Source organism: Leucoraja erinacea, chromosome 29 (genome assembly GCF_028641065.1).
Source record: "Leucoraja erinacea ecotype New England chromosome 29, Leri_hhj_1, whole genome shotgun sequence".
Classification (NCBI taxonomy): domain Eukaryota; kingdom Metazoa; phylum Chordata; class Chondrichthyes; order Rajiformes; family Rajidae; genus Leucoraja; species Leucoraja erinaceus.
Window position 1 is genome coordinate 363,234 of NC_073405.1, and position 25,359 is coordinate 388,592.

General features: G+C 43.9%; 1 protein-coding gene and 1 long non-coding RNA gene across 4 annotated transcripts in view; one reads left to right on the forward strand and one right to left on the reverse strand.

Annotated features, from left to right (window-relative positions):
• Positions 1–552, forward strand: part of LOC129710956 (uncharacterized) — a 116,669-nt gene extending 116,117 nt beyond the window's left edge. Inside the window, exon 4 of the long non-coding RNA XR_008725764.1 lies at positions 240–552. This is a non-coding gene — a long non-coding RNA (uncharacterized LOC129710956). The remainder of the gene's footprint in view (positions 1–239) is intronic.
• Positions 1–25,359, reverse strand: part of LOC129710954 (semaphorin-6B-like) — a 334,781-nt gene that overhangs the window by 59,722 nt on the left and 249,700 nt on the right. For all 3 annotated transcript variants that reach the window (XM_055658270.1, XM_055658271.1, XM_055658272.1), the window contains 4 exons: positions 10,575–10,665; positions 9,438–9,557; positions 5,256–5,344; positions 2,996–3,213 (listed from right to left, as the gene is read on the reverse strand). In XM_055658270.1, the coding sequence (XP_055514245.1) occupies positions 2,996–3,213; positions 5,256–5,344; positions 9,438–9,557; positions 10,575–10,665 (518 nt within the window). The remainder of the gene's footprint in view (positions 1–2,995; positions 3,214–5,255; positions 5,345–9,437; positions 9,558–10,574; positions 10,666–25,359) is intronic.

Below are 25,359 nucleotides of genomic sequence, written 5' to 3' on the forward strand. Positions count from 1 at the left end.
AAAGTTCTTCTCATCTCGGTTTTAAAGGATTTTCTCCTTATCCTTAAGCTGTGACCCCTTGTCCTGGACTTCCCCAACATCAGGAACAATCTTCCTGCATCTAGCCTGTCCAACCCCTTAAGGTTTTGTACACTCTTGTAAGATGTTCATTGTCCTCTGCTCCAAGAAAAAGTTTCCTCGCCTGCTCAACCTCTCCCTCCCTATAGCTAATAACGAACACTATTTGATTCCTTCCACAGATATCAAGAAACAGTCAAGACACAACACTGCCTTAGAGTCCCAACCAAAGCTCGGCAATGGTGCTGAAGATTTGTACTCGAGAATTCAATGTCTTCCTTCCTGCCACTCTGCACCAGTAGGGCTGCAGCACCGACATCTACCAGCGGAGTGATGGCAGGTGTGCTTGGCAATCTTACCACGTTAATGGCATTAGTTTAGTCAGGGGTCCAGAAAGACAAACACAACTTCTCACTGCACACATGACAATAACAAACCAGTACTAATACATCTCAGCTACACACCTCATCACAGCTCCATGTATCTCAATGCACCATACACCTCCAACATACACCTCCATACCTCAATGCCCAATACACCACACACCTCCATACACCACACACCTCCATACACCACACACCTCCATACACCACACACCTCCATACACACACACACACCACACACCTCCATACACCACTATACCTCTATACACCTCAATGTCCAATACATTTTATACCTCCAACCACCTCCACACCTGCATACACCACACACCTCCACACACCACACACCTCCATACACCACTATACCTCTATACACCTCAATGTCCAATACATTTTATACCTCCAACCACCTCCATACCTCCATACACCACACACCTCCATACACCACACACCTCCATACACCACACACCTCCACACCTCATCACAGCTATAGCCTATAAAAGGCTGAATTTGGGACGTAAGGTGAGAGCTGCTATCCTTGATGTAGTGTGACATCAACCCGCCCCTACAGAGTACTCCACACATGGTGCCCTGATTGTGGACCTTGTCTGTCATGTCAACCCCTTCCTTATTCTCATCCCTGGATCATCTTGGTCTCTATTTCATTTCAGTTACATTTAATTTTTGTCTGATGTTTTTACTTTTCTTACCAAATGCATTAACCTCACATTTATCTACATTAAAGTTGATTTTCACTTAAATCTCTAGTATGTTTCCAAGTTCCTTCTTGTATATTGATTCTTGCTTTCTTCCACAGTGCGGTTAAATGCTTCCTGCGCCCATCACTGGTTCTCATTATTTACAGATTTTGATATTGAATTACATATTCTTAAATAACAATCATGTCTGAGTAACAGTGTTACGCACTGACACTTGGTGGACATGTCCTTCTAGGCTACAGAGATGTGAAGGTCCAGGTTTAGTATGTTGACAGTAGAATAGATTGTATAAAAGCTATCTGCAAATGCAAAGACTTGCTGACTTGCATTCATGTTTCATTAAAACATATTGCTTATTGCACTTTCAAATCGATTTTCAAAATGAGCTTCTAGAGAAATAAAGAATTATGTGGACTTGCGAATGGCTGATGAACAATTTGCAGACCTTGGCAGTCGTTATTCAGTCATTATTTCTTGAGGTCAGCTCGTCTAGTTTTGAACGCTGAGCGTATTGATTGTTGACATTCATAGTCCTGACCCAGAAATGTTACATTCTTGCAGGAAAATAAAATGTTTGATTGCATTTCAATGCCATCCTTTAAAGAGGCTGTTTAATCAGTCATCAGTGCTGATGGTCCAAGCAGCTAATGCAACAGATTCCACACATCTCTGTCTAATGCAGAACCGTATCCAACAGGGTTCCATCACTCCCGTTCCCCACTTTACGAAGATCAATGGAGCAGATGAACTGGGTGTTAAAATGTTCAACGTCAGTCATTGAAACCCTACAATCTGATTGGAACGGAAACTACATTGAAGGATGATTCAATGCCTCTCAATGTAAACTGAGGCTGTCAAGTTTTCAATGAGTTACGACATTACTATTTGTTCTTTAGTTCACTTAACCTTAATTCTTTAATGATGCCAATGTAACAAGCTTTTAGTAAAGATAGCATTTTAAAAATGGATATTAATTTGTAATTGCATTAATGATATAAATCTATTTCAGCTGTTTTTGAGTGTCAGAAGTATCTAAAGCAGTTAATGGTCAATGGCAGTAGTGGGCAGTCTAGTCCAGCCACCTGACAAACCTCCTCTATACCAACCTGCTCTTGTAAGCAGGACACAGAGTGCTGGAGTAACTCAGCGAGTCAGGCAGCATCTCTGGAGAACATGGATAGATGATGTTTCGGGTCAGGACCCTTCTACTGACTGATTATTCAGGCCAAATAGTCCTGATGATGTCAGGAGTCACCTATCCATGTTCTCCAGCACTTTGCGTCCTTCTTTGAAAATCAGCATCTGCAGGTCCTCGTTTCTACATTTTGACCACTCTTCTAAGTTGGAGGAAAGACATTGGCAATGCAGGTTATGCAGAGTGTGTCTGAGGTTATGGGGCTGGAGAAGGCAGGAGAATGGGGTTAGGAGAGATTGGTACAATATTTCTTGAGAACTTGTACTACAAATCTTTTCCATTTCTACTCTCCCATCTCTGTGCTGATCTGTTGAGGGCGACCCTCACTATTTAAGATCCATGCATCAGTTCTGACAGCTGCCGTTAAAATCAATTAAGTTTTCCTGTCGTCTCCTGATCACCGTAAAAAGGCCAATGTCTTTATTCTTCCCCCTTCCCCTCCTGACGCTGGTGATCATCTTGCTTGTTCTTTGCAGTCCTTCAAGGCCAGTGATATCCACATTTAGACCTGGACGCAGATCCCCAGATGAACAGTGCTTTGTACATTTAAACTGATGAGCTTCACTGTGGGGGAGCGGACAGTAAATAATTTAACCGCAGAGGCAATGGATGGAACATACACTTAATATTGGGAAGCTTATTACCTGTTGGATGGAGTGGAGAATATGGCCAGTACGATAGTGTGCCCATTAATTCGGATGGTGTCGGTCACAGCCTGAAGAACATTGAAGTAGAAGTGCGAGTCTCCCGGTACGGAACAGTTCAAGCGAGCCTTCAGGAAGGATGTCCACTGCTTCTCCAGCACTCGCTGGGACCCACCCATATCATTCTTGCAGACACGAGCCACACGAGAGAGAACCACCTGTGGTTGAGAGAGAGAACATTGGTGAAGACCCGCTGTTGGCCCCAATGTTCCTCCCCTTCTCTCCTGATGGCAGTCGTTCCCCTTGTCTAGGGTTTCCACAGGGATTGGCAGGGGTAAGGGGCCACTGTAATGCATGCTAATGACTGGGTAATCATTCACAGGCAACCCTGGTTCTGTCTTCACTTTCCAAGTGGGAATCATGAATTAGGAGCTGCTGATGACTAGATTTATAAAATAAATCTTCCATTGCCCCAGAGAATGAGACCAACTTTGCACCCTATTGCCATCACCTGTTAGAACCTTGTGAAATATCTTCACACTTTGTATCCAGTTGAATCAATAACTTCACTGTTCATGGCCAATATGATCATGTTAATAGTTAATGTGGGGAATTAATTTATCAGACTGTTTGGATTTAATTCGTACGAATGTTCCCTTGAAGTATATAATTCGGTGTTCGCTGGTGACTTGCTGACTGGCCTCTGTTCTGGATATCAACGGGAAAGTGACTGAACATGTTCAAAGGGCTCAGTTGAGTGTGTTCTTTAGGGTCCCAACATAAGCTCGGCAATGGTCCTGACTCAGAATCCAACACTGATAGAGCCAGAGGCTGGAAACAGAAACATGCTTCCATCGAACTACGAGAAGGACAGACCATTGCTGCTGCTCTCCTGTGATCAGTTTAGGACAGGGATAGGAGATTTCAACCTTCACGTGGTCCACCCCCTGTTTTGACTAATGCAATCAACCCGACGTACACAAACAAATAGATGTAGGTGTACAACTTTAGGCTGTGTCCGCCATACGCAAGTTGAAGGAGACGTTTAGGATGAGATAACTCAACAATGGATACATTGGAGAATTAAACTGACTAATCTGTGAGCTGTTGAAGGAACTCTCCTTCTTCATTGATTATTCAGTTAAACAACTGGAAATGGAAATACTAAATGCTCCTGTTATCCACTGTTAGGCTACAAGGTACTTGTTCTATCTCAATATGTTAACTCATCACAGCTCAATGGTCAAAACAGCACAAATCTATAGATGATCTATAGGTGATCTATGGGAGATCTATGGGTCATCTATGGGTGATCTATGGGTCATCTGTGGGTCATCTGTGGGTCATCTGTGGGTCATCTGTGGGTCATCTATGGGTCATCTGTGGGTCATCTGTGGGTGATCTATGGGTGATCTGTGGGTCATCTATGGGTGATCTATGGGTCATCTATGGGTGATCTATGGGTCATCTATGGGTCATCTATGGGGTGGGTCATCTATGGGTCATCTGTGGGTCATCTGTGGGTGATCTCATGGGGATCTGTGGGTCATCTGTGGGTCATCTGTGGGTCATCTATGTGTGGCTTATTCAGGTTTCATCCCATCATCTTGATTCTTAGTGCAGTTAAATTAAAGAGGGGGAAAATCACTGAGAGAAGGATTTGAAAAGTAACTAGATTAAACCTTAGACCATGCCTTTGATAATCAGAACGACATCTCTGTAAGAAAAGAGGCAATCTTTATTCTAGACTAGAGTTCCACGTTATATTTCTCCCCTGCAGATTGGTTGGTCAGTGTAGCAGCCTGCATTTAGTCAGTGACGTGGGCTTGGATAACTAGATGTTATGGCGTGAAGTGGGATGACCACTCTGGAGATAGATAACTGTGGACCCAGAGTCCTGTTACTCCAGGTCCAGCATTTGTATTTGGAGCAAGTCATAGTGTTGGATTATTGAATGCAGCAAGAAGGTTGGGTAACTAAGGTGAATCCAAACATGTTGGTTGTATGTGATGGCAGGTAATGCATGCAACGTCACACACGCCTTGTGCCACCCACTATTATCTTGTGCGTCACGTTCTAAATCCAAGCTGTTTATTAAATGGGGAGTAAAGGGGAGAGATTCTACAAATTATAAAGAAGTCTTTTATTTCCGTGACTTTGGGGACAAATGTTGCAAGTTTTTCCCCCCTTTTACGCATATATTTACAGAATTCACTGCCCACATTATTCCGTCACGACACATATCCGGTGTTCCAGTTACCTTTTCCAGGTAGTTAAATTCCATAGCGATTTCTCGGAAAAAGAAGAAAACATGCCGACCATATTCCACGGCATGAATAAAGTACGGCTCTGAAAGACAAGACAATGCAGCTCAGCTCACTGCCACCACCAACATTAAGGATGACATTCTACTAATCACATACTAACCCATTACAGAGAAAAAATGATGTAATTGTAAATTGGTTTAACACCTTTCAATGTAATGAACATTTTATTGCAATGTATTGAATCAGTTTTCATTATAATCTTTAATGATCACAAATTACACAAACATAATTAGATGCAGTGAAGAGAAGCTACATTAATGTATCAGTTTGTATTAATTATTATTACACAGCACAGTGGATATCAGTTTTTTAATAAGTACGAGACTATTAAAGGGGGAATATAGATGTTGAAGAAAGAAATGACCAGCTGACGGGAAAAAAGCCTCACAGAAAAATGTTACGATTCTGTGGATCATAGGAACTAGCAAAAAGTCAGAAGTTAACAAATACATTATAAGGTCCATTTATTTAAAAAAAAAGCTCTGTTCCCAGAGGAAAAAATAATACAAACCTATACTTGAAACTCGTCAATAATTAACAGAGTTCAATAGACAATAGACAATAGGTGCACGAGTAGGCCATTCGGCCCTTTGAGCCAGCACCGCCATTCAATGTGATCATGGCTGATCATCCACAATCATGGCTGATCATCCACAACCCGTTCCTGCCTTCTCCCCAAATCCCCTGACTCCGCTATCTTTAAGAGCCCTATCAAGCTCTCTCTTGAAAGTATCCAGAGAACCGGCCTCCACCACCAAGGCAGAGAATTCCACAAACTCACAACTCTGTGAAAAAGTGTTTTCTCATCTTCATTCTAAATGCCTTACCCCTTATTCTTAAACTGTGGCCCCTGGTTCTGGATTCCCCCAACATCGGGAACATGTTTCCTGCCTCTAGCGTGTCCAAACCCTTAATAATTTTATATGCTTCAATTAGATCCCCTCTCATCCTTCTAAAATCCCGAGTGAACTAGCCCAGCCACTCCATTCTCTCAGCATATGACAGTCCCGCCATCCCGGGAATTAACCTTGTAAACCTACGCTGGGCTCCCTCAATGGCAAGAATGTCCTTGCTCAAAGTAGGGGACCAAAACTGCACACAAAACATCTACACTGTTACAATCTTTGGTTCCATTCACGTTGTGGGATTGTTCTACAGTATTTATGGGTTTTTATTTACAGTAACTGTACTACATGAGCAGGCTGTCTGACTGTGGTGGACATCCCACCATTGGTAGGGAAACACAGGACATGATCATCCTGGATAGAGTCTTCCTTCCCAGTCTTGGGTCACTGAGCCCAACCCTGACCCTGACTCGACTCAGTGTAAAGAAGCAGTGTAACACTATCTTGCCTCATACAACTTTCCTGCTGATCTCGTGCACCACTAGAATGGTTCAGATTGCTACTGTGCAGCAGTACATATACTAAACATGACAAAACATGAAGTTAATGAGAAGAGAAATAAATAATTAAAATATGAAAAGATATAATTATCCGACCACTACAAAATAGTAAAACGCCTCTAATGTGGCATCTGCAACACACTATGGTGATGGACTGGCAGAAGAACATATTCTGGACTCTTACATGTTACATGTTACAACTATTTAATAAACGCCTTGGACATAAACATAGCTGGGTTAGTAAGTTTGCAGATGAAACCAAACTTAGTGAAGTTGCAGACAGTGAGGAAAGCGGGATGGAGATGAGTGACAGACATGGGCAGAACATAGATAGCAGCAGGAGTTTAATCAGTGTGAGGCATATGTTGAATATAATGGCAATAACAGCATTGATATACAAAGGGACCTTGGGGCATATGTCCACAGCTCTGCACAAGTTGATAGAGTGGGAATGAAGGCGTATGTATGGTATGCTGTCTTCATTGGTCCAAGCATGGAGTCTAAGAGTCAGGAAGTTATGTTTCAGCTATATAACATTCTGGTTATTGTCTGCAATTCTAGTCGTCCCATTGCAGTAAGTAGAGGCCATGAAGAGGTTTACCAGAATGATGCCTGGAATAGAAGGTATTAGCTGTAAGGAGATTTTGGACACACTTGGATCATTTTCTCTGCAGTGTGAATGTTGATGGGAGACCAGATAGTGTAAAATTATGACAGGCGTAGACGGAGTAGAGAGTCAGAACCTTTTTCCAGGGTGGAATTGTCAACACTAGAGGGGGCAGCTTTAAGGTGAGAGAGGCAAAGCTTAAAGGAGATGTGTGGGGCAGATCTGTTACACAGAGAGTGGTGAGAGTCTGTTACACATAGGGGTGTGGTGGAAGCCAATATGATAGTGGTGTTTAAGAAGCATTTAGATAGCCACATGGATATGCAGGGAATGGAGGGTTCGGGTGCATGAGATTGGCTTAACTTGGCACCAAGTCCAGTGGAGACCAAAGGGCCTGTTCGTGTGCTGTAGGGTTCTAAGTTTTTTAATGTTCTGACACTTACAATAATAGCACATTCCACTTTAGCTGTGTTTAGATCTCACAGAGTAATGACCAGTATTTCGAGGCAGTGTGCCACAAAGATCCCAGTGAGTTTAACACACACAGGGGACCAGGCCTGCCCTCAGTGTAATGGCTATGGACAAACCTCAGCCCTGGATAGAAAGGAACTGCAGGTGCTGGTTTAAACCAAAGATAGACACAAAAAGCTGGAGCAACTCAGTGGGACAGGCAGCATCTCTGGAGAGAAGGAATGAGTGATGTTTTGGGTCGAAACCCTTCTTCAGTCTGAAGAAACTCAGAAACCCAAAACGTCACCCATTCCTTCTCTCCAGAGATGCTGCCTGTCCCGCTGAGTTACTCCAGCTGTTAGTGTCAAGCTTGGTCCTGGTGTGTTATTGGGGCCTGGTGTCGGGTATGTCAATGAGAGGACTATATATACGATTTAAACCAGCATCTGCAACTCTTTCCTATACGTTGTGTGAATGGGAGGGAATGAGCAGGGCCCAGGTTTATTAAAGTGAATGTGGTGACTGGGACCTCTGTGTTCTGTAGAACATTGGTATCATTGGCATTTACAACTAATCAGATAGTGGATTATTGGAGTTCACTGTGACTTGTTTTTCCAGCAGGTCTGCTTGGTTATTGCTGTTCTTTTGATCAAATACCCATCAATAATTGCATCCACTCCCATATTTCCTATTGCCTGGAAAAAATAATTGACTCCACATCAATCAGCTCTTCCCTGCAATGTTTCATTCCATTTCATGACACACAATTCTTTCTGCTGAATTTTTTTGGAATCTTTTTTATACAGCCTCCTTTAAAATGCCCAGGAATGTCGCTGTGAATTTTAATGAAGCTTCATGAATTTCAATGTTCTTTGATTCTGAGATATTAGATTTAAATTTCCAATGGTACACACAATATTGAGATGGATAGTTCCTGGGTATGGTTACAATAGAATGATTACAATAATCGGGTCACCCGGAAAATGACGAATATTTTACATTTTATTTTCAACTTCTGAATTCTTGTTATTCCCTAAGCAACACTTGTTTTCCCTCTCACCTCATCTGAAGACCTGGACTCAGGTTGAGTCTACAGAGGATGTATCACATGGGTGCAGAGGACTCCATCCATCAACAACATTCATCAACATATGACCACCTCGTCAAAGCCTTACTTAGTTTGAAAAATTTGCAACTTGCAAAATAATATTCTCTGCTACTTCTGGGTTGGATATTCTTTTTGATCACAAGGTCCAGGTGGAATTCTACTGAGTTAGTAAGTTTCCAGAGAGTGTCTGCAATGCATTATTGGAGGCCTGCATTACTACATTCCGTTTTATTTATATGAAAGCAAACACTTTGTTTGAATATCAAGTCAAAGTCTGCAATAAATTCAGAATTTGAAGTGTTACATAGAAACATAGAAAATAGGTGCAGGAGTAGGCCATTCGGCCCATCAAACCAGCACCGCCATTCAATATGATCATGGCTGATCATCCAAAATCAGTACCCTGTTCCTGCCTTCTCCCCATATCCCTTGATTCCCTTAGCCCTAAGAGCTAAATCTAACTCGCTCTTCAGTTGGTCCTCATTACAGAATGTGTCACATATTCCTGCTGTAACTATTCCTGGTGATGGCATCACATGACCTACCTTTGAACCATTTGGAGTCGTGTTTGACTGTCCGCAAAGTCGGTCGACCACCCAGGCTGCGATAGATCACTGCGTCGATCGCTAGGAAATCGGTGACGGTCCCAGTAAAGAGTTTATTGTCTAGAGAGAGGAAATAAAGGAAACTTCACCGACCAACGTCCAACAGTCAATATCACCACAAGTTGCCATCAGGTTATCATAAACTCAAAGAACGGTAAAACACCAGGAAGTGACCATTTGACCCATCATGGCCTTGACCTTTTTACCAGATTACCATAATATTTAAATTTGCCATCGGAGTGAAGAGGGTAAACTTGGGCAACCACGCACACTGTTGCCCTTGTCCATCATTGTGCAGTACACAGCAGCTACATGCCTGGCCCCATCCATCTACAGTACACAATGCTCCTCGTCTTTCCTTGATGTTACAATTGGCTGAAGACTGGTTTCTGTGAGGGTGGAGGTCCAGGGGGAATGGAGATGAAACTTCCACTCAGTATTCCAGACTGTGTGGTGACCATTGATTCAGCCATGGGTCTGCCCCTCATCTACTGGGGATCGCAATCTGTCAAGTCTGAAGAGGTGTCCCGACCTGAACGTCACCTATCCATGTTCTCCACAGATGCTGCCTGACCCACTGAGTTACTCCAGCACTCTGTGAAACGTCACCTATCCATGTTCTCCACAGATGCTGCCTGACCCGCTGAGTTACTCCAGCACTCTGTGAAACGTCACCTATCCGTGTTCTCCACAGATGCTGCCTGACCCGAACCTTAGGGGCCATGTTTTAGTGGGAATAGTGTAGCTGGGACATGTTGGTTGGTGTGGGCATGTTGAGGAGAAGGGCTTGTTTCCATGCTGTGTCACTCTGTCAGGTTAAGTTGTGGTTTAACCCAGCACCTGCCCAGTGTCTCACCTCCTCCTATAACGGACTGTCCTGGATCCAGATGAGGTAAGTGGAAGTAGGATATGTAATTCATATAACAGTTAACAGAAGAAAAATGAGAGTACAACAGTGTTTCATATCCTGTGCAATCTGACACAGTTCAAATATGTCAATAAATATGATTTTTTTTGCATTTGGTTAATAAATTGAATGCAGGTAAAGCAAATAGCAGTTGGGATAATAAGTCTTACCAGCGTAGAGAGCAACGTTGGCCTGTTTGGGATCGTAGGGGCAACGGGCCATCCCGCTGATACTTGGTCCGAGAGCTTCCAGTCTGTCCATCTGGAACAGATCACCAGCGTCAGGTTGTACAAGAATGAGAAACGGTCACATTAACACTCAGAGAACTGGTCACAGCTCAACACCATACTTCATTGGAAGCAGGAAAACAGAAAGTCGATTACCCAGAGAGTTTCTTGTAACTAACCAATACTGCATCCGTGTGACAAAGAAATCAATTCCATGCTGGAAAATAAACAACTGTAAATAAGCAGTGGGTTTGCTGTACTAACAGCTGATTGCAGATGGAGGGGTGATGCAGTCTTCACACCATCTCTGTACAATCAGAAAATGAATCACCATCTCTGTGCAATCAGAAAATGAATCTTAGGCAGATAATATCTTATATTTTTCAAATAATTTCTTCCAGGTCAGCATTCCATTTATTGCAGTGATACGTACGCATAGATAGTAGCTGGCCTTTTGTAAAGCCTGTATTTTCTATCTTTTATAGACTATTATACTATCCCCACTCCCACATATTTGACAATTGGTATAAAAATCAAATGAACCATAAGTCGTGCTATGGGGCCCGGTCACATATTAAGATTCAATCTATTCTGTAGTGAATGATCCCTACAGACATGTTGGGGAGCTTGGAACCTGCAGTGTTCCCTGGTGCCCAAAGCTAGGCCACTACTTTGAGTAGACAGTGTTACTGTTTATACTGAGTTTATTTACAATGTGGGCAGCAATAGATCCCACAGATACCACTGTGACTGGCAACAAGGAAGGAAGATGGAGTAACTCAGCGGGACAGGCAGCATTCCTGGTGAGAAGTAATGGGTAATGTTTTGGGTCGAGACCCTTCTTCAGAAACGTCACCCATTCCTTCTCTCCAGAGATGCTGCCTGTCCCACTGAGTTACTCCAGCATTTTGTGTCTATCTTCAGTTTAAACCAATTCCTTCCTACGCAAGGAGGGGACATTGATACTTGGATGTGTATAAGGATAGTGGTTCAGGGTGAGGAAAAAGGAGAAAAGGTTTCATGAGTAGAACAGCGATCATGACAGATATTGAACATCTGGGATATGTTGGGCAACATGAACAATACAATGGACTCAGTCATTCACCTCATGTGGGAACGTGGAAATAATCTCCAGGGTAAATTAGTTCATTACACACTCCGTTAACCTCTGATCTTAAAGCCGTGCCCTCTGCTCTTTGATATTTCCACTAGAGAGAAGGTTCAGACAGTCTATGTACACCTGGCATCATTTTATAAACTTAGCAATTCTCCTTCAACCTCTGGCACTCCAGAGAAATAATTCAAATTGTCCAAACTCTCCTAGCGAATGCCCTCTATCTCAGACAGCATTCTGGTTAACCCTTTGCACCCTGTCCACAGCCTCCATCTTCCTGCAATGGGGCAACCAGAACTGCACACCAGCATCAGGGAGCAGCAGGTAGAGGGTTAGGACATAGGATTAAAGTGAGGGGGGAAAGATTCAATAGGAACCTGAGGGGTAACATAGAAACATAGAAAATAGGTGCAGGAGTAGGCCGTTCGGCCCTTCGATATGATCATGGCTGATCATCCAACTCAGTATCCTGTACCTGCCTTCTCTCCATACCCCATGATCCCTATAGCCACAAGGGCCACATCTAACTCCCTCTTAAATATAGTTCAAGTCAAGTTTATTGTCATGTGTCCCTGTATAGGACAATGAAATTCTTGCTTTGCTTCAGCACACAGAACATAGTAGGCATTTACTATAAAACAGATCAGTGTGTCCATATACCATGATATAAATATATACACGCATGAATAAATAAACTGATAAAGTGCAAATAACAGACAGTGGGTTATTAATAATCAGAGTTTTGTCCGAGCCAGGTTTAATAGCCTGATGGCTGTGGGGAAGTAGCTAATCCTGAACCTGGTCGCACTGAGCCTTGCAGTACCCCACTAGTCACTGCCTGCCATTGTGAAAAGGACCCGTTTACTCCTACTCTTTGCTTCCTGCCTGTCAGGCAGTTCTCTATCCACATCAATACTGAACCCCCAATGCCGTGTGCTTTAAGTTTGTATACTAATCTCTTATGTGGAACCTTGTCGAACCAAGCCTTCTGTCACGAAAACATTGTCACAGAGGGTGGTGGGTGTATGGAACGAGCTGCCCCATGAGGTAGTTGAAGCAAGTACTATAACAACATTGGACAGGTACATGGACAGCGAAGGTTTAGATGGTTACGGGACAAACACAGGCAGGTGGGGCTAGTGTAGGTCAGACATCTTGGTCGGCATGGGCAAGTTGGGCTGAAGGGTCTGTTGCCATGTTGTATGACTCTATGACAACAGAGGCAGCTTTCAGCATGAGCGGGAGTGTGGAGATTGAAGCCAAGCAGTTAAAATAATTCCTTCTTGAGAAGTAAAGCAATGGTTTATAAGAATGATCCCAGGAATGAGTAGGTTAACCTATGATGAGCGTTTGACAGCACTGGGCCTGTACTCGCTGGAGTTTAGAAGAATGAGGGGGGAACCTCATTGAAATGTACAGAATAGCCTTGAAAGGCCTGGATAGAGTGGATGTGGAGAGGATGTTTCCACTAGTGGGAGAGTCCAGGACTAGAGGTCACAGTCTCAGAATTAAAGGACAATCTTTTAGGAAGGAGATGAGGATAAATTCATTTAGGCAGAGGGTGGTGAATCTGTGGAATTCTTTGCCACGGAGGCTATGGAGGCAAAGTCAAAAGGCAGGAGAATGGGGTTAGGAGGGAGAGATAGATCAGCCATGAGTGAATGGCGGAGAAGGCTTGATGGGCCGAATGGCCTAATTCTACTCCTATCACATTATCTCACTTATGGTTTGGCTGAAGCACAAAAACATAGAAAATAGGTGCAGGAGTAGGCCATTCGGCCCTTCGAACCAGCACCGCCATTCAATGTGATCATGGCTGATCATCCCCAATCAGTACCCTGTTCCTGCCTTCTCCCCATATCCCTTGATTCCGCTAGCCCTAAGAGCTCTATCTGAACTCTCTTTTGAATGCATCCAGTGAATCGGACTCCACTGCCTTCTGAGGCAGAGAATTCCTCAAATTCACAACTCTCTGGGTGAAAAGTTTTTCCTCATCTCAAGCACGCACATGTATCATTCAAAGATATACGAGATATGCTATCACAATGTTTGTGACATTTAGACAGGTACATGGATAGGTCAGTATGGGCAAGTTGGGCCGATGGGCCTGTGCGACGACGATATTAACGTTGAGAATTATGGATTCACTTTATCGGGTGAAGTCTGGCCCTTTATCTCTATTTCACCTCCAGTTTAGGCTACCATCTCTATCCATCTGCAAATTTCCCTCCTCGTCTGTATCCACCTATCACTGACCAATTCTTCACCCACTCCTGCCCTTTCCTTCCCTTTCATTAATGCGTGTTGACTTTGCTCAGCTGTACCATTTATTACAGACTCCAGCATTCTCCCGCTCACTGTCACCAGGATAACGGATCACATGTTCCCCAACAACTCCTTTCCTCTGTTCATAGATAGTCGAATCACATTTGTTACACAAACAATTCCTGAATATATAAATCCTCAGAAGACGATAAACAGAGAATCCACTATCTCTAAAACCACATCCTCCAGGACTATGCGATGTTGTTCATCAGCTGCTTATCAGTTGAAGCTTGCACATTTTAGTGTTATTTGTGAGTAATACTAGTTTGTTCATATTTACTGAACGTTGATTGTTTAATATATTTGTCAGCTTCTATGTGCTTGACAGAAACAAAGTCATTGTTTGATTACTTTGCTGCAAAGCCCTCTCTCTGTCCCCATATTTGGCCTTTCTCTCCTCACGTACCTCTACATAGACCGGGTCTGTTTCAATGTACATGCACTCACATTATGTCTTGCCCTTCTGTGTCAATATCATGGTCTGAAGAAGGGTCTCGACCCAAAACGTCACCCATTCCTTCTCCCCAGAGACGCTGCCTGTCCCGCTGAGTTACTCCAGCATTTTGTGTCTATCTTTGGTTTAAACCAACATCTGCAGTTCCTTCCTACACACTCATGGTCATCAAAGTGTTCTCCACCCACAAGTCCGTTGCTGTTTGTGGCAAATTTACAAGTGTATTCTTTTAATTTAATACTATCTTTAATCTCACTGATCAGCCACATTTCTTTGAGGTTTTCGTGCCCCAGGGATATACATATTTTTCTAGCTAGCAATGGAAGTTCTAATGCTCTGACAGATGTTACAATGAGAAGGAACGACAGCCTAATACAGCCTCGCCAGTGAACTGCAGAAAGACAGAACAGTCATGTAAGTAAGTTTTATTTATATAGCACGTTTTAAGTCAACTCGCATTGACACCAAAGTGCTTTACATAAATTAAATAATAAGTTTCCATACAAACCATAGAAAAAGGTTAAAAAGAATGAATAAAGTGGACACAACACATTATAGAGTTCAACACAAACGTCCCCCACAGCAGAATCAAAACTTTCCACTGTGGGGAAAGGCACCAAAAAGTTAAGTCCTCTTCCTCTGAAACACCCGAGGTCAGGGCCCATTTGTGGCCGTGCAGCCAGTCCGATGATTTTCAGGGCCCTGTTGCCGTGAAGATGGAACACCGGCGTCGGGTGAAACAATTCCCCAAGCGGCGTGGAAAGTCTGGAGCGGCTGCCTCCTCCCCGGAGTCCGGAGCACTCGTAGCCCTCATTCCGCGCCGGTTGGAGCTCCGACCCCGGCGAACTCGATCCCTGGCTCCGCGGCGCTGACCAAATCCAGCGCCGCCCGTGCCGGACCCTTCCAGCCCCAGCTCCGCGATGTTGGGAGCTGACGTTTCACAGCGCTCCAGAGCTTACCGCTCACGGCACCAGGGTAAGGCATGTTCCCCAACAACTCCTCCGTTCATAGATAGTCGAATCACAGCGCTGCACAAACGCCGCCGAAGCTGTAGTCCCCGATAAACCGAGAATCCACCCGACAGGAAACGCCGCTCCACGGCGTCGATGGTAGTTGCAGCGCACATTTTAGGACGTGGGCAATAGAAGCAGCAGCTCGATTGAGGGAGTCTGCCTCTCCGACCCGGTATTGTTTGACTAAGAAATAAGCCCTCTCTCTGTCCCCCCTTCCCCCCCCCACTCACCCCCACATAGAAGACCTTCACTAACATTCTTTAACAGGACTTAAAGTAGAGACGGACTGCGGGCAGGCTGCCATACACAGACGGCGCCCACTCACGCACATCCGCCATCTTGGAACCACAGTCAACGTTGAATGTTTGGGAGCTGGTCCAGAAAATGAAAGTCAGTGGAGATGATTCAGTGACTTCAAGAGTAAGAGCAGGGAAGGAGACGTGTGTAGCAATGGAAGTTCTAACGCTCTGGAGATGTTTGGTGCACAGGCTAATACAGTCGAGTGAACTGCAGAAAGCAGAAGTCATGTAAGATGATTTTTGCACGTTTTGACTTCAAGAGTAAGAGCTTTTATTCAGATCGACGTTCAAACCATAGCAGCATTTTGATAGGACAATGCATTATAGAGTTCAAAATGGTCACAGGCCAAGGGAGTAGTGTGGAGCCGAGAGATCGAGGGGTGAAGGTACATAATTACACGACTCTATGACTTCATGAAAGTGCCAACACAAGTGGACGACGTTATCAATGTCTTGTACATCTATAACATGGTGCTCCGACTCCTGTTCTGTGAAGAAGGGTCTCTTTTTTAATTCATTATTTGAAAGCTGTTTTTTAAGCACCTTATGAGGACAGGTTAAGCTGCTTCATTCAATCGAACCCAATGAAGTTCTTTGAAGGTATGGGATCATGTGTTGCACTGTGTCCTTAGTGTGTGTAGGAATGTGTTACTGTGCGGACTCGATGGGCCGAAGGGCCTGTTTCCGTGCTGTATCTCTAAACTAAACTAAAGATAGGTTCTGGAAGACAAGGCAACTTTTAATTTCCAAGCTTCATTACCCCAAATTGAGATACAATCTGAGTGAATGAGTATCCATATTAGCCAGGACTATTAACACCAAGGTTTGCTTGCCTCCGGCAATGCCAGCCTTAGAGGGACATCACACTAGAATTACTCCACGTCACACACTGAAAATGCCAATATTTGCAGAATGTTCAAGCAACAGACCAATTGAACAGCTTTTTGTAAATCATAAAATATTGTAATTTTATCCTTCAAAGGAAATTGAAAAGAGTTGCTGACTGCTTGAATTTCAGTCATAGTTTATATGAATAAAACATTGTTACTATCATGGCCTGTCAGAATGCAGGAAATACAGAACAGAGATTACCCCAGAACAAGTCTATTTCGTTTGATCTCTTTACACACTTGAATATCAAAATGGAACAGAGACCACTTATAACTGTTGACTTTATTGAGAGCTTAAAATTGGCGATTGTTAAAATTACAGCAATTGGTGAAATTGCTGTCAGGATGTGCTTGCTACGAGTTCCTCGTTGACCAGTGTGCAAACTGTGCCTCATTCCAACAACTACAATAGGGACATTCTACATTTCCCGTAGAAATCTAAGATTATATTTAGTGGCATAATAAGAATGTGTGCAACATTTTGTGACATTTTTGCAGTGATAACAAGTTAAAAATGCCAGCGAGGAAGCAGTAATATATTACTTCACCTCGTTTCCTTTTCTGAGTGTTTCCAGCTTTGAGCAGTAGGAACAAGAGATTGCAGTTGCTGCTTTATTGCCTGCCTGACCCGCTGAGTTAAGGGCTGTCCCACTTGGCCGTCATTTGCGCTTAATTTACGTGTAATATGTAAAATAGGTTGACGCGTTGTGACGCTTGGGGTGAGCGTGGGTGACGCACGCATTGCGCATGATGAGGCGTGGAATCGCATGTAGTGGCGCGCGGTATCACACATCACCGTGTGTCAACGTCCGTAAACATGCGATGCCGCACGCCGCCTATACGCAGTCGGCCCGCCTTTTACGTGTCATGTAACCTCTAACCTCATCCACACAGATCTCTTCCTGGGTTTGTTGCTAGTTTTTCTTGTTGTACTCCTGCCTGGATGATCTGTAAGGATGAGGGCTGCTGCTATCAGATGATGTCTCTGCTGTAGCAATAACATCTGTAGTTCTTCCATGATGGTCATGATGCAGAATAGGGAAGCAGGGTATTCTAATGAGGTTACGGGCACCAGAAGGATGCGCTGACACATGATTACACGTGATGATGCGTGATTTGCACGTGACGTCACGCGTCACTACGCATCGACCTATTTAACATATGACGAGTAAATGCCAAGTGGGACAGGCCCTTTACTCCAGCAGGTTGTGTCCAGCATTGAGTCGACTTCACTAGTATAGGTTGAGATTATAATCATGTGTAGAGTCATCAACTCAACTATATAGAGTCATTAGTCACACAGCACGGAAACAGGCTCTTCACCCCAACATGCCCACACCGACCAACCTGTACGTTACCCAATCTATTCCTCTCATGATTTTATAAGATCACCCCTCATCCTCCTATGCTCCAAGGAATAGAGTCCCAGCCTGCTCAACCTCTCCCTGTAGCTCAATCCTTCGAGTCCTGGCAACATCCTCGTAAATCCTTTCTGCACCCTTTCAAGATCGGTAATATCTTTCCTATAACATGGTGACAAAAACTAAACACTCTAAATGTGGCCTCACTAATGTCTTATACAACTGCAACATGACCTCTCAATACTCTGACTGATGAAGGCCAGATACAGGGTATCTGTGTCTCTGCCAAATTAATCAGCTCCTGGAAGGAATGGATGGATGTGTGGCCTTAGTGAGATCAACATGTCATTAGGTTGACTATCTGCTTGACTTCCAGTCATTTCAGGCCTTTAGTGGTGAATTCATCACTGATTGAATGGAGTAGAGAATAAGTGAGAGTAACTATTCAGCCCAAATAAATAGTGATGATATGTTCAAATGCTGATGAATTGGACACAACACAACACAGGTGAAGAGAATGCTGCTGATGAATCTAATCATTTGCACAACCTGCACTTCATTGCCACTAATTAGACCTGGTGTAGTATGACTGTCATTTGTAAGCAGGCTGGGGAGAGGATAGAGTGTTGTTGCACTAGATACATGAGCTAAGATCACTTATAGCTGCTCACTGCAATATTTAAACCTCTTTCCTTTGTTAGAACAAAGAAATAAGGAACTATAGAGTGTGTAGGAAAGAACTGCAGGTGCTGGTTTAAATCAGTAGACACAAAATGCTGGAGTAACTCAGTGGGACAGGCAGCATCTCTGGAGAGAAGGAATGGGTGATGTTTCGGGTTGAGACGTCTGAAGAAGGGTCTCGACCTGAAACTTCATCCATTCCTTCTCTCCAGAGATGCTGCCTGTCCTGCTGAGTTACTCCAGCATTTTGTGTCTACCTAAGGAACTATAGATGCTGGCTCACGAAAAAAGACACAAAGTGCTGGGGAAACTCAATGGGTCGGGCAGTCAGCGGGTCTGAAGAATGGTCCAAGGGATGCTGCCTGACCTGCTGAGTTACTCCAGCACTCTGTGTCTTCCTTTGTTAGAGCTATAAGTCTGGAACATGGAAGGACTATTCTGATGGAAGGGTGTCCATGAATCCAGGCTCAGAGAAGAAAAGCCTTGACCTTGAATGCGTCTTTCGGTGACCTCTGCAATCTCCCTCTCTCACCGCAAGTTACCACTTCACCTGTGGACAGTCGGCAGCAACACACTTCAAACCCCCTTCCTGCCCCAGGTTGGCCTTTACCCATGGATGGCCATGCAGTGAGGGGGTGAAAGGTCACACTTTAAATATTCCATTCCAAACAGCTCTTCTCTTCCCAGTCAGAATCTACTTTCAATTCTGGGCTGCTTTTCATAGAATGACATAGGGTGTTTTATAGTCAGTCTCACTGCTCATTATATAAATAATCATATCAAAGAATGAGCTAGAAATTGGAACAGAAGAACACTGCAATCTGATTTAATGAAATATGCAACACAATGAAGTCATGGATTTGCTGCGATCTCCCCGATTCTCAATGAACTAAGGCACAGGGACCCTGGGTGTGTTCTGGTGCCAACCAATATTGTGCGGTGTTCAGCTGGCACCTGTAAGGTTCGGTGGCAGCTCAGTGGCTTTCAGACAGAGCGGAGCTTTCACAGACATTAAGGTGACTGCTGCTTCAAAGTGATTTAAAGAGAACCTTCCTGTACAAGTTCCAAACTGCTGACTCAACAAGCCAGGATAGACACAAAGTGCTGGAGTAACTCAATGGGACAGGTAGCATCTATGGAGAGAAGGAATGAGTGACGTTTCAGGTCGAGACCCTTCTTCAGACTCAGCAGCGAGAGGATGTTGAAGAATTCTCGTTGGAGAGAGGAGTAGGCAGACCTTGAGGAGATTTTGCTGTGGAGCAGATGCCATTTCCATGCTGGTTCCTTCCTACACATTTTATCTGCTCCACTGTGAAATCTCCTCAAGATATCCTACTATGAAGAAGTTCTCCTCTCGCCAATGAGAGTTCTGCAACACCCTCTCTCTCAACAAGCACGCACCATTTAACTAATTTATGTTCAGCTTGGCCTCGAGACCTTCATTAGTCTATCTCAATCACGATCCCAAGCTCAAAACCCTCAGTGGACGACCATGTTACCCACTGATATAACACACAACCTGGGGACCTCTCAGTTGCCAACAAACCAATCCCACCCTCGACTGTACTTCTGAGTTATGTCAACTTACCTGCACCCTGCCTGGTTGTGAATGATCTGTGCAAGGGACGTAACGGTAAATAATGAGAAAAACCATGAGAAGATGACGAGGGGCAAATATTCAAGATCAAAGGCCAGATGGGGCAATGATTGGTGAAACAAGGTCCTGCAGATGCTAGTTTATAAAGAAACACACACAATGTGCTGGAGTAACTCAATGGGTCAGGCAGCATCTCTGGAGACATGGATAGGTGACGGTTTGGGTCAGGACATTCTTCATATTGGAGTTTTGAACATTGAAGCTCAGAACATGGAATACAAGGTCACCTAGAGTTACACATGGTGTGGTAGAGGAGAGATGGGGTGGTAGGGATGGGATGGAGTGTTTGGGATGGGATGGGGTGGGGTGGTAGGGAAGGCAGCATCGTCTATGTCTGGGAAACTCCAGAGACTAAGGACTATGCGTGAAGATTGACAGCTGTCAACTGAAGAATTTTGTATTTAACGCCCCTGAATGTTTCACACAATCTACTGCTTATAGACACCAAAAGCTGGAATAACTCAGCGGGTCAGGCAGCATCTCTGGAGGGAAGGAATGGGCGATGTTTCGGGTCGAGACCCTTCTTCAGACCCGAAACATCACCCATTCCTTCTCTCCAGAGATGCTGCCTTCCCGCCGAGTTACTCCAGCATTTTGTGTCTTTCTTTGGTTTAAACAGCATCTGCAGTTCCTTCCGACATTTTTGTGAACACAGCAGTTTTATTTCTTTGTGCTTTCAATATATATGTTGATGTTTTATTGGATGGCATCTCTTGTTTTTTTAAAACCAGCCTTTACTCACCAAAGAAAAGATTATATTTTATCTGTCTTCAAAAGTTTTAATGCCTGTCAAGATTAAGATCAAGATTTAAGACTATAATAATATACAATAAAGTGGTGATATGAAAGGCAGTCAGGGATAACTAGCTCAGCCAATACCAACATCTTCAAATGCTATCGGCTTCCTGATTTCCTTTGTTAATCCTTTCTCATCATATTTAATATTTAATATTTAATATACGACTGAAGTTCTTCAGGGATAAAGATATGAGAAGTAAACGGCTCACTTTACTGTATTTCAAAACAAATATTTTTAAAATAGCGGTTCATTTTCAATGACAGGCATTAACAAACCATATGTAGTTTGACTCATCTGACAACATGTCTTCGTGAAGGTATCTAATCAGCCGTGGGCTTTTGGTGTCAACATTCACAACTACTCTTCAACGAGACCATGAGATGTTGCTTTTCCATTTTATTTAAGCATCAGAACAGATACAGGCCCCAAGTTTCCAGGAGGCTCTTGGTCTGATATCATTCATCTGATTGGTAGCTTGGGATAAAGGCTGGGTTCTGAGTTCCAGTGAAGCTCGGTTACAACAAGCCCTCCATTAGACATAAGAGGTTCATGATACCACAGGCACGGTGTCAGGGGACAAACACTCACGCTGGGAATTCTGCTGCTTTCTCTGTAGTTAATGTGCCTGCATCCACTGACCATGTCAAACACTACACACTCATTGCTCCTGAGTTGCCAGTGTGCTATCCTGCACATTCTCTTAGTTATCTCCTGCCAGCTCAGACCAGACTCCGCACTTTCTGCAATACCAATATTCATTCAATTTGAATATAATTTTGATTTGAATACAATGGAACATTTCTGACCTATCCCCTTACAAACTTTTTCTTAAATTAAAGCACAACATTTTATCTACACAATGATCCATTGTTGCCTTTCCCAGAACATTGGAATGACAGGAAGATCTGGGCAGGTTGGTGGGAATGGCAGGAAGATCTGGGCAGGTTGGTGGGAATGGCAGGAAGATCTGGGCAGGTTGGTGGGAATGGCAGGCAGATCTGGGCAGGTTGGTGGGAATGGCAGGAAGATCTGGGCAGGTTGGTGGGAATGGCAGGCAGATCTGGGCAGGTTGGTGGGAATGGCAGGCAGATCTGGGCAGGTTGGTGTCCATCCATCAGAGGTTTACTCTGGTCCTTTAGTTTGTTAAACTCCAGCAGGAAGCTGATGCCTTTACAGGGGTCTCTACTTCAAGGCAACCTATGGGTCAACCCAGCGAATATCCTCCAGAAAAGTTCACTGTTTGGAACAAAGTCAACACTGGAAACACTCAGCAAGTCAGGGTGTATCCATTGAGTTAAATGAGATATTGATAGAAAGCACTGAGCTGAAACATTAATTCTGTTCCTCTCTCCACATTGAAAAAACCCTTTCAATTCGGCAGCAATTGTTACAGCCCAGTTATGATCTGGTTTTGTCCAGCAGACCAGGGGTTGTGGAGAGCACGTACCAATCATATCAGGCAGAGAGGAATTGTTTTCCAATTCTCTTTTTTTCACTGGCATGGTTTGTCTGCATTTTGTTTAAAGAGGATTATAGGCACTGGCTGGTCAGACACTCAAATGCTAAAAAGAAATAAAAGAAGATAACTTTTTTTTTAACAGAACCTTTCTGCATGCTTCTGCAAGATCCTGAAACATTATTCACATTAAATTGCAAACTCTTTGCTTCATAAACCCTCCTGCTAAATATAAATTGTACACAGTCTGCAATAAATGGGATTTTTTCAGTGGCTGTGGCCACACACACTGGAGAATATCAGAATGATTTTTCTATTTATAATCACAAACGCATGGCACAGGTTTCCAAGAATTGAAAGTAATTCCATCCGGGAGATGATTATTTTGCAAAGAGAATATAGTGGCTCAAACTACCAGACAATTTGGAAAAGAGTTAAGAAGGAAAATGAAAGAAAGGTTGAAATAAATTAAAAATAAACATTGCTAACCAAGTAAGCATAATTTGATAATAAATGATGTTTAATGTATAAACTGGGGATTTTAAAATCCATGGAGTTATTGTAAGATCATAATCACATGTTGCTCCTGAATCTACTGAACTGCTCCGGTTTTATAAATGATTTCAAACACATACAAGGTTCATAGTTCGCTGCACTATTGGTGTGTGTCGCCTGTCAGCTTTCTGAATGATTACCACCCTGTAAATAACTCATGTCTTCATGCACGTGACTACAAATACAGGTTCAGGTCGAGTGTCATTAAAATGAAATATTTCACAAGAGAGGTGCTCATAAATGATTTGTTTTGTTAATCTGGCCCTTCCAACAAAAGAGTTGAGCTCCACAGATTTAATCAGCGTTTAATTTATTCCATCTTCACTTCTGCAATGTGGGATTTGCCTCGACTACAGGGATTCAAAATGAATTGAAAGCCTTGGATGCTGAAGCTACAAATGTCAGGGTTGGTCTGTATTGTTTATTGCTGCAACTACTGTATGTCAACATCAACAGGGCACAACAGGGTTAGGGTTCCCTGCTGGAAACGGTACCAAGCTGAAGATAGACCAAGGATAGACCCAACATTCACCATATTGAGTAAAGAAGTTAGAAGGTCATGTTGCAGTTGTATAAGACATTGGTGAGGCCACATTTAGAGTATTGTGTACAGTTTTGGCCACCGTGGTATAGAAAAGATGTTGTCAAGTGAAAAGGTGCAGAAAAGATTTATGAGGATGTTGCCAGGACTCGAGGGTGTGAGCTATAGGGAGAGGTTAAGTAGGCTGGGACTTTATTCCTTGGAGTGCAGGAAGATGAACGATAATCTTATAGAGGTGTATAAAACCATGAGAGGAATATATCAGGTAGGTGCACAGAGCCTCTTGCCATGAAGAAGGATCTCGACCTGAAACGTCACCCATTCCTTCTCTCCAGAGATGCTGCCTGGCCCACTGAGTTACTCCAGCAGTTTGTGTCTATCTTCGTTACACAGAGGGTGGTGGGTTTATGGAATGAAGAGGTAGTTGAGGCTGGTACATGGAGAGGGCAGGTTTAGAGGTATATCGGCCAAGTGCAGGCAGGTGGGACAAGTGTGGATGGGGCATGTTGGTTGGCGGGGGCAAGTTGGGTCAAAAGGCCTGCTTCCATGATCTATGACTGTGACTATATTTACCAACTGTAGGTGCACACATATGCTGAGTGAAACAAGTAAATCCTGGAGAGCTGCCATTATCAGTGGAATGATGTTCTACCCCTGTTCTATCGAGCATGTGATAGAACTCACAGGGAGGAGAGAGTAGAAACAGGAGAAAGAATCGCGTGAGTCGATGTTCAAACAAGGACATAAAATAAAGCAAGGTCAAACTACAAAACCCTGACTCCAGTACAACACAAAACTGCAAAGTGCAGGTACAAAAAGCAATTTATTGAGAAAACCAAACTGTATAAAATACTGAATTGCGTACCCACTCAGTATAGAAAGTGAACTCCTCTATAACTACTGAGCTACGTACCCAGCCAGTATGGAATGTGCATTCTCTCTGTTGGATATGGACAGCACTGAACCTGCTGGGTGGGATTTACAACATGACATCTGTAGATGAGACCATGTAGAGGCACAGCAAACTGCTGGCCAATGGGGAAGGTCAATCGTCCAGTGACCTGTGGCTAACATTGGCATTGGGATTGGGGTTGGGATTGGGATTGGGATTGGGATTGGGGTTGGGATTGGGTTGGGATTGGGATTGGGGTTGGGGTTGGGATTGGGATTGGGGTTGGGGTTGGGATTTGGGGTTGGGGTTGGGGTTGGGGTTGGGGTTTAGGGTTGGGGATTGGGATTGGGGTTGGGGTTGGGGTTGGGGTTGGGATTGGGGTTGGGATTGGGGTTGGGGCTGGGGTTGGGGTTGGGGTTGGGGTTGGGCTTGGGATTGGGGGGGTTGGGGTTGGGATTGGGATTGGGTTGGGGTTGGGATGGGGTTGGGGTTGGGATTGGGGGATTGGGATTGGGGTTGGGGTTGGGGTTGGGATTGGGGTTGGGGGTTGGGATTGGGGTTGGGGGTGGGGTTGGGGTTGGGGTTGGGGTTTGGGGTTGGGGTTGGGGTTGGGGTTGGGGTTGGGGTTTGGGTTGGGGGGTTGGGGTTGGGGTTGGGGTTGGGATTGGGATTGGGATTGGGGTTGGGATTG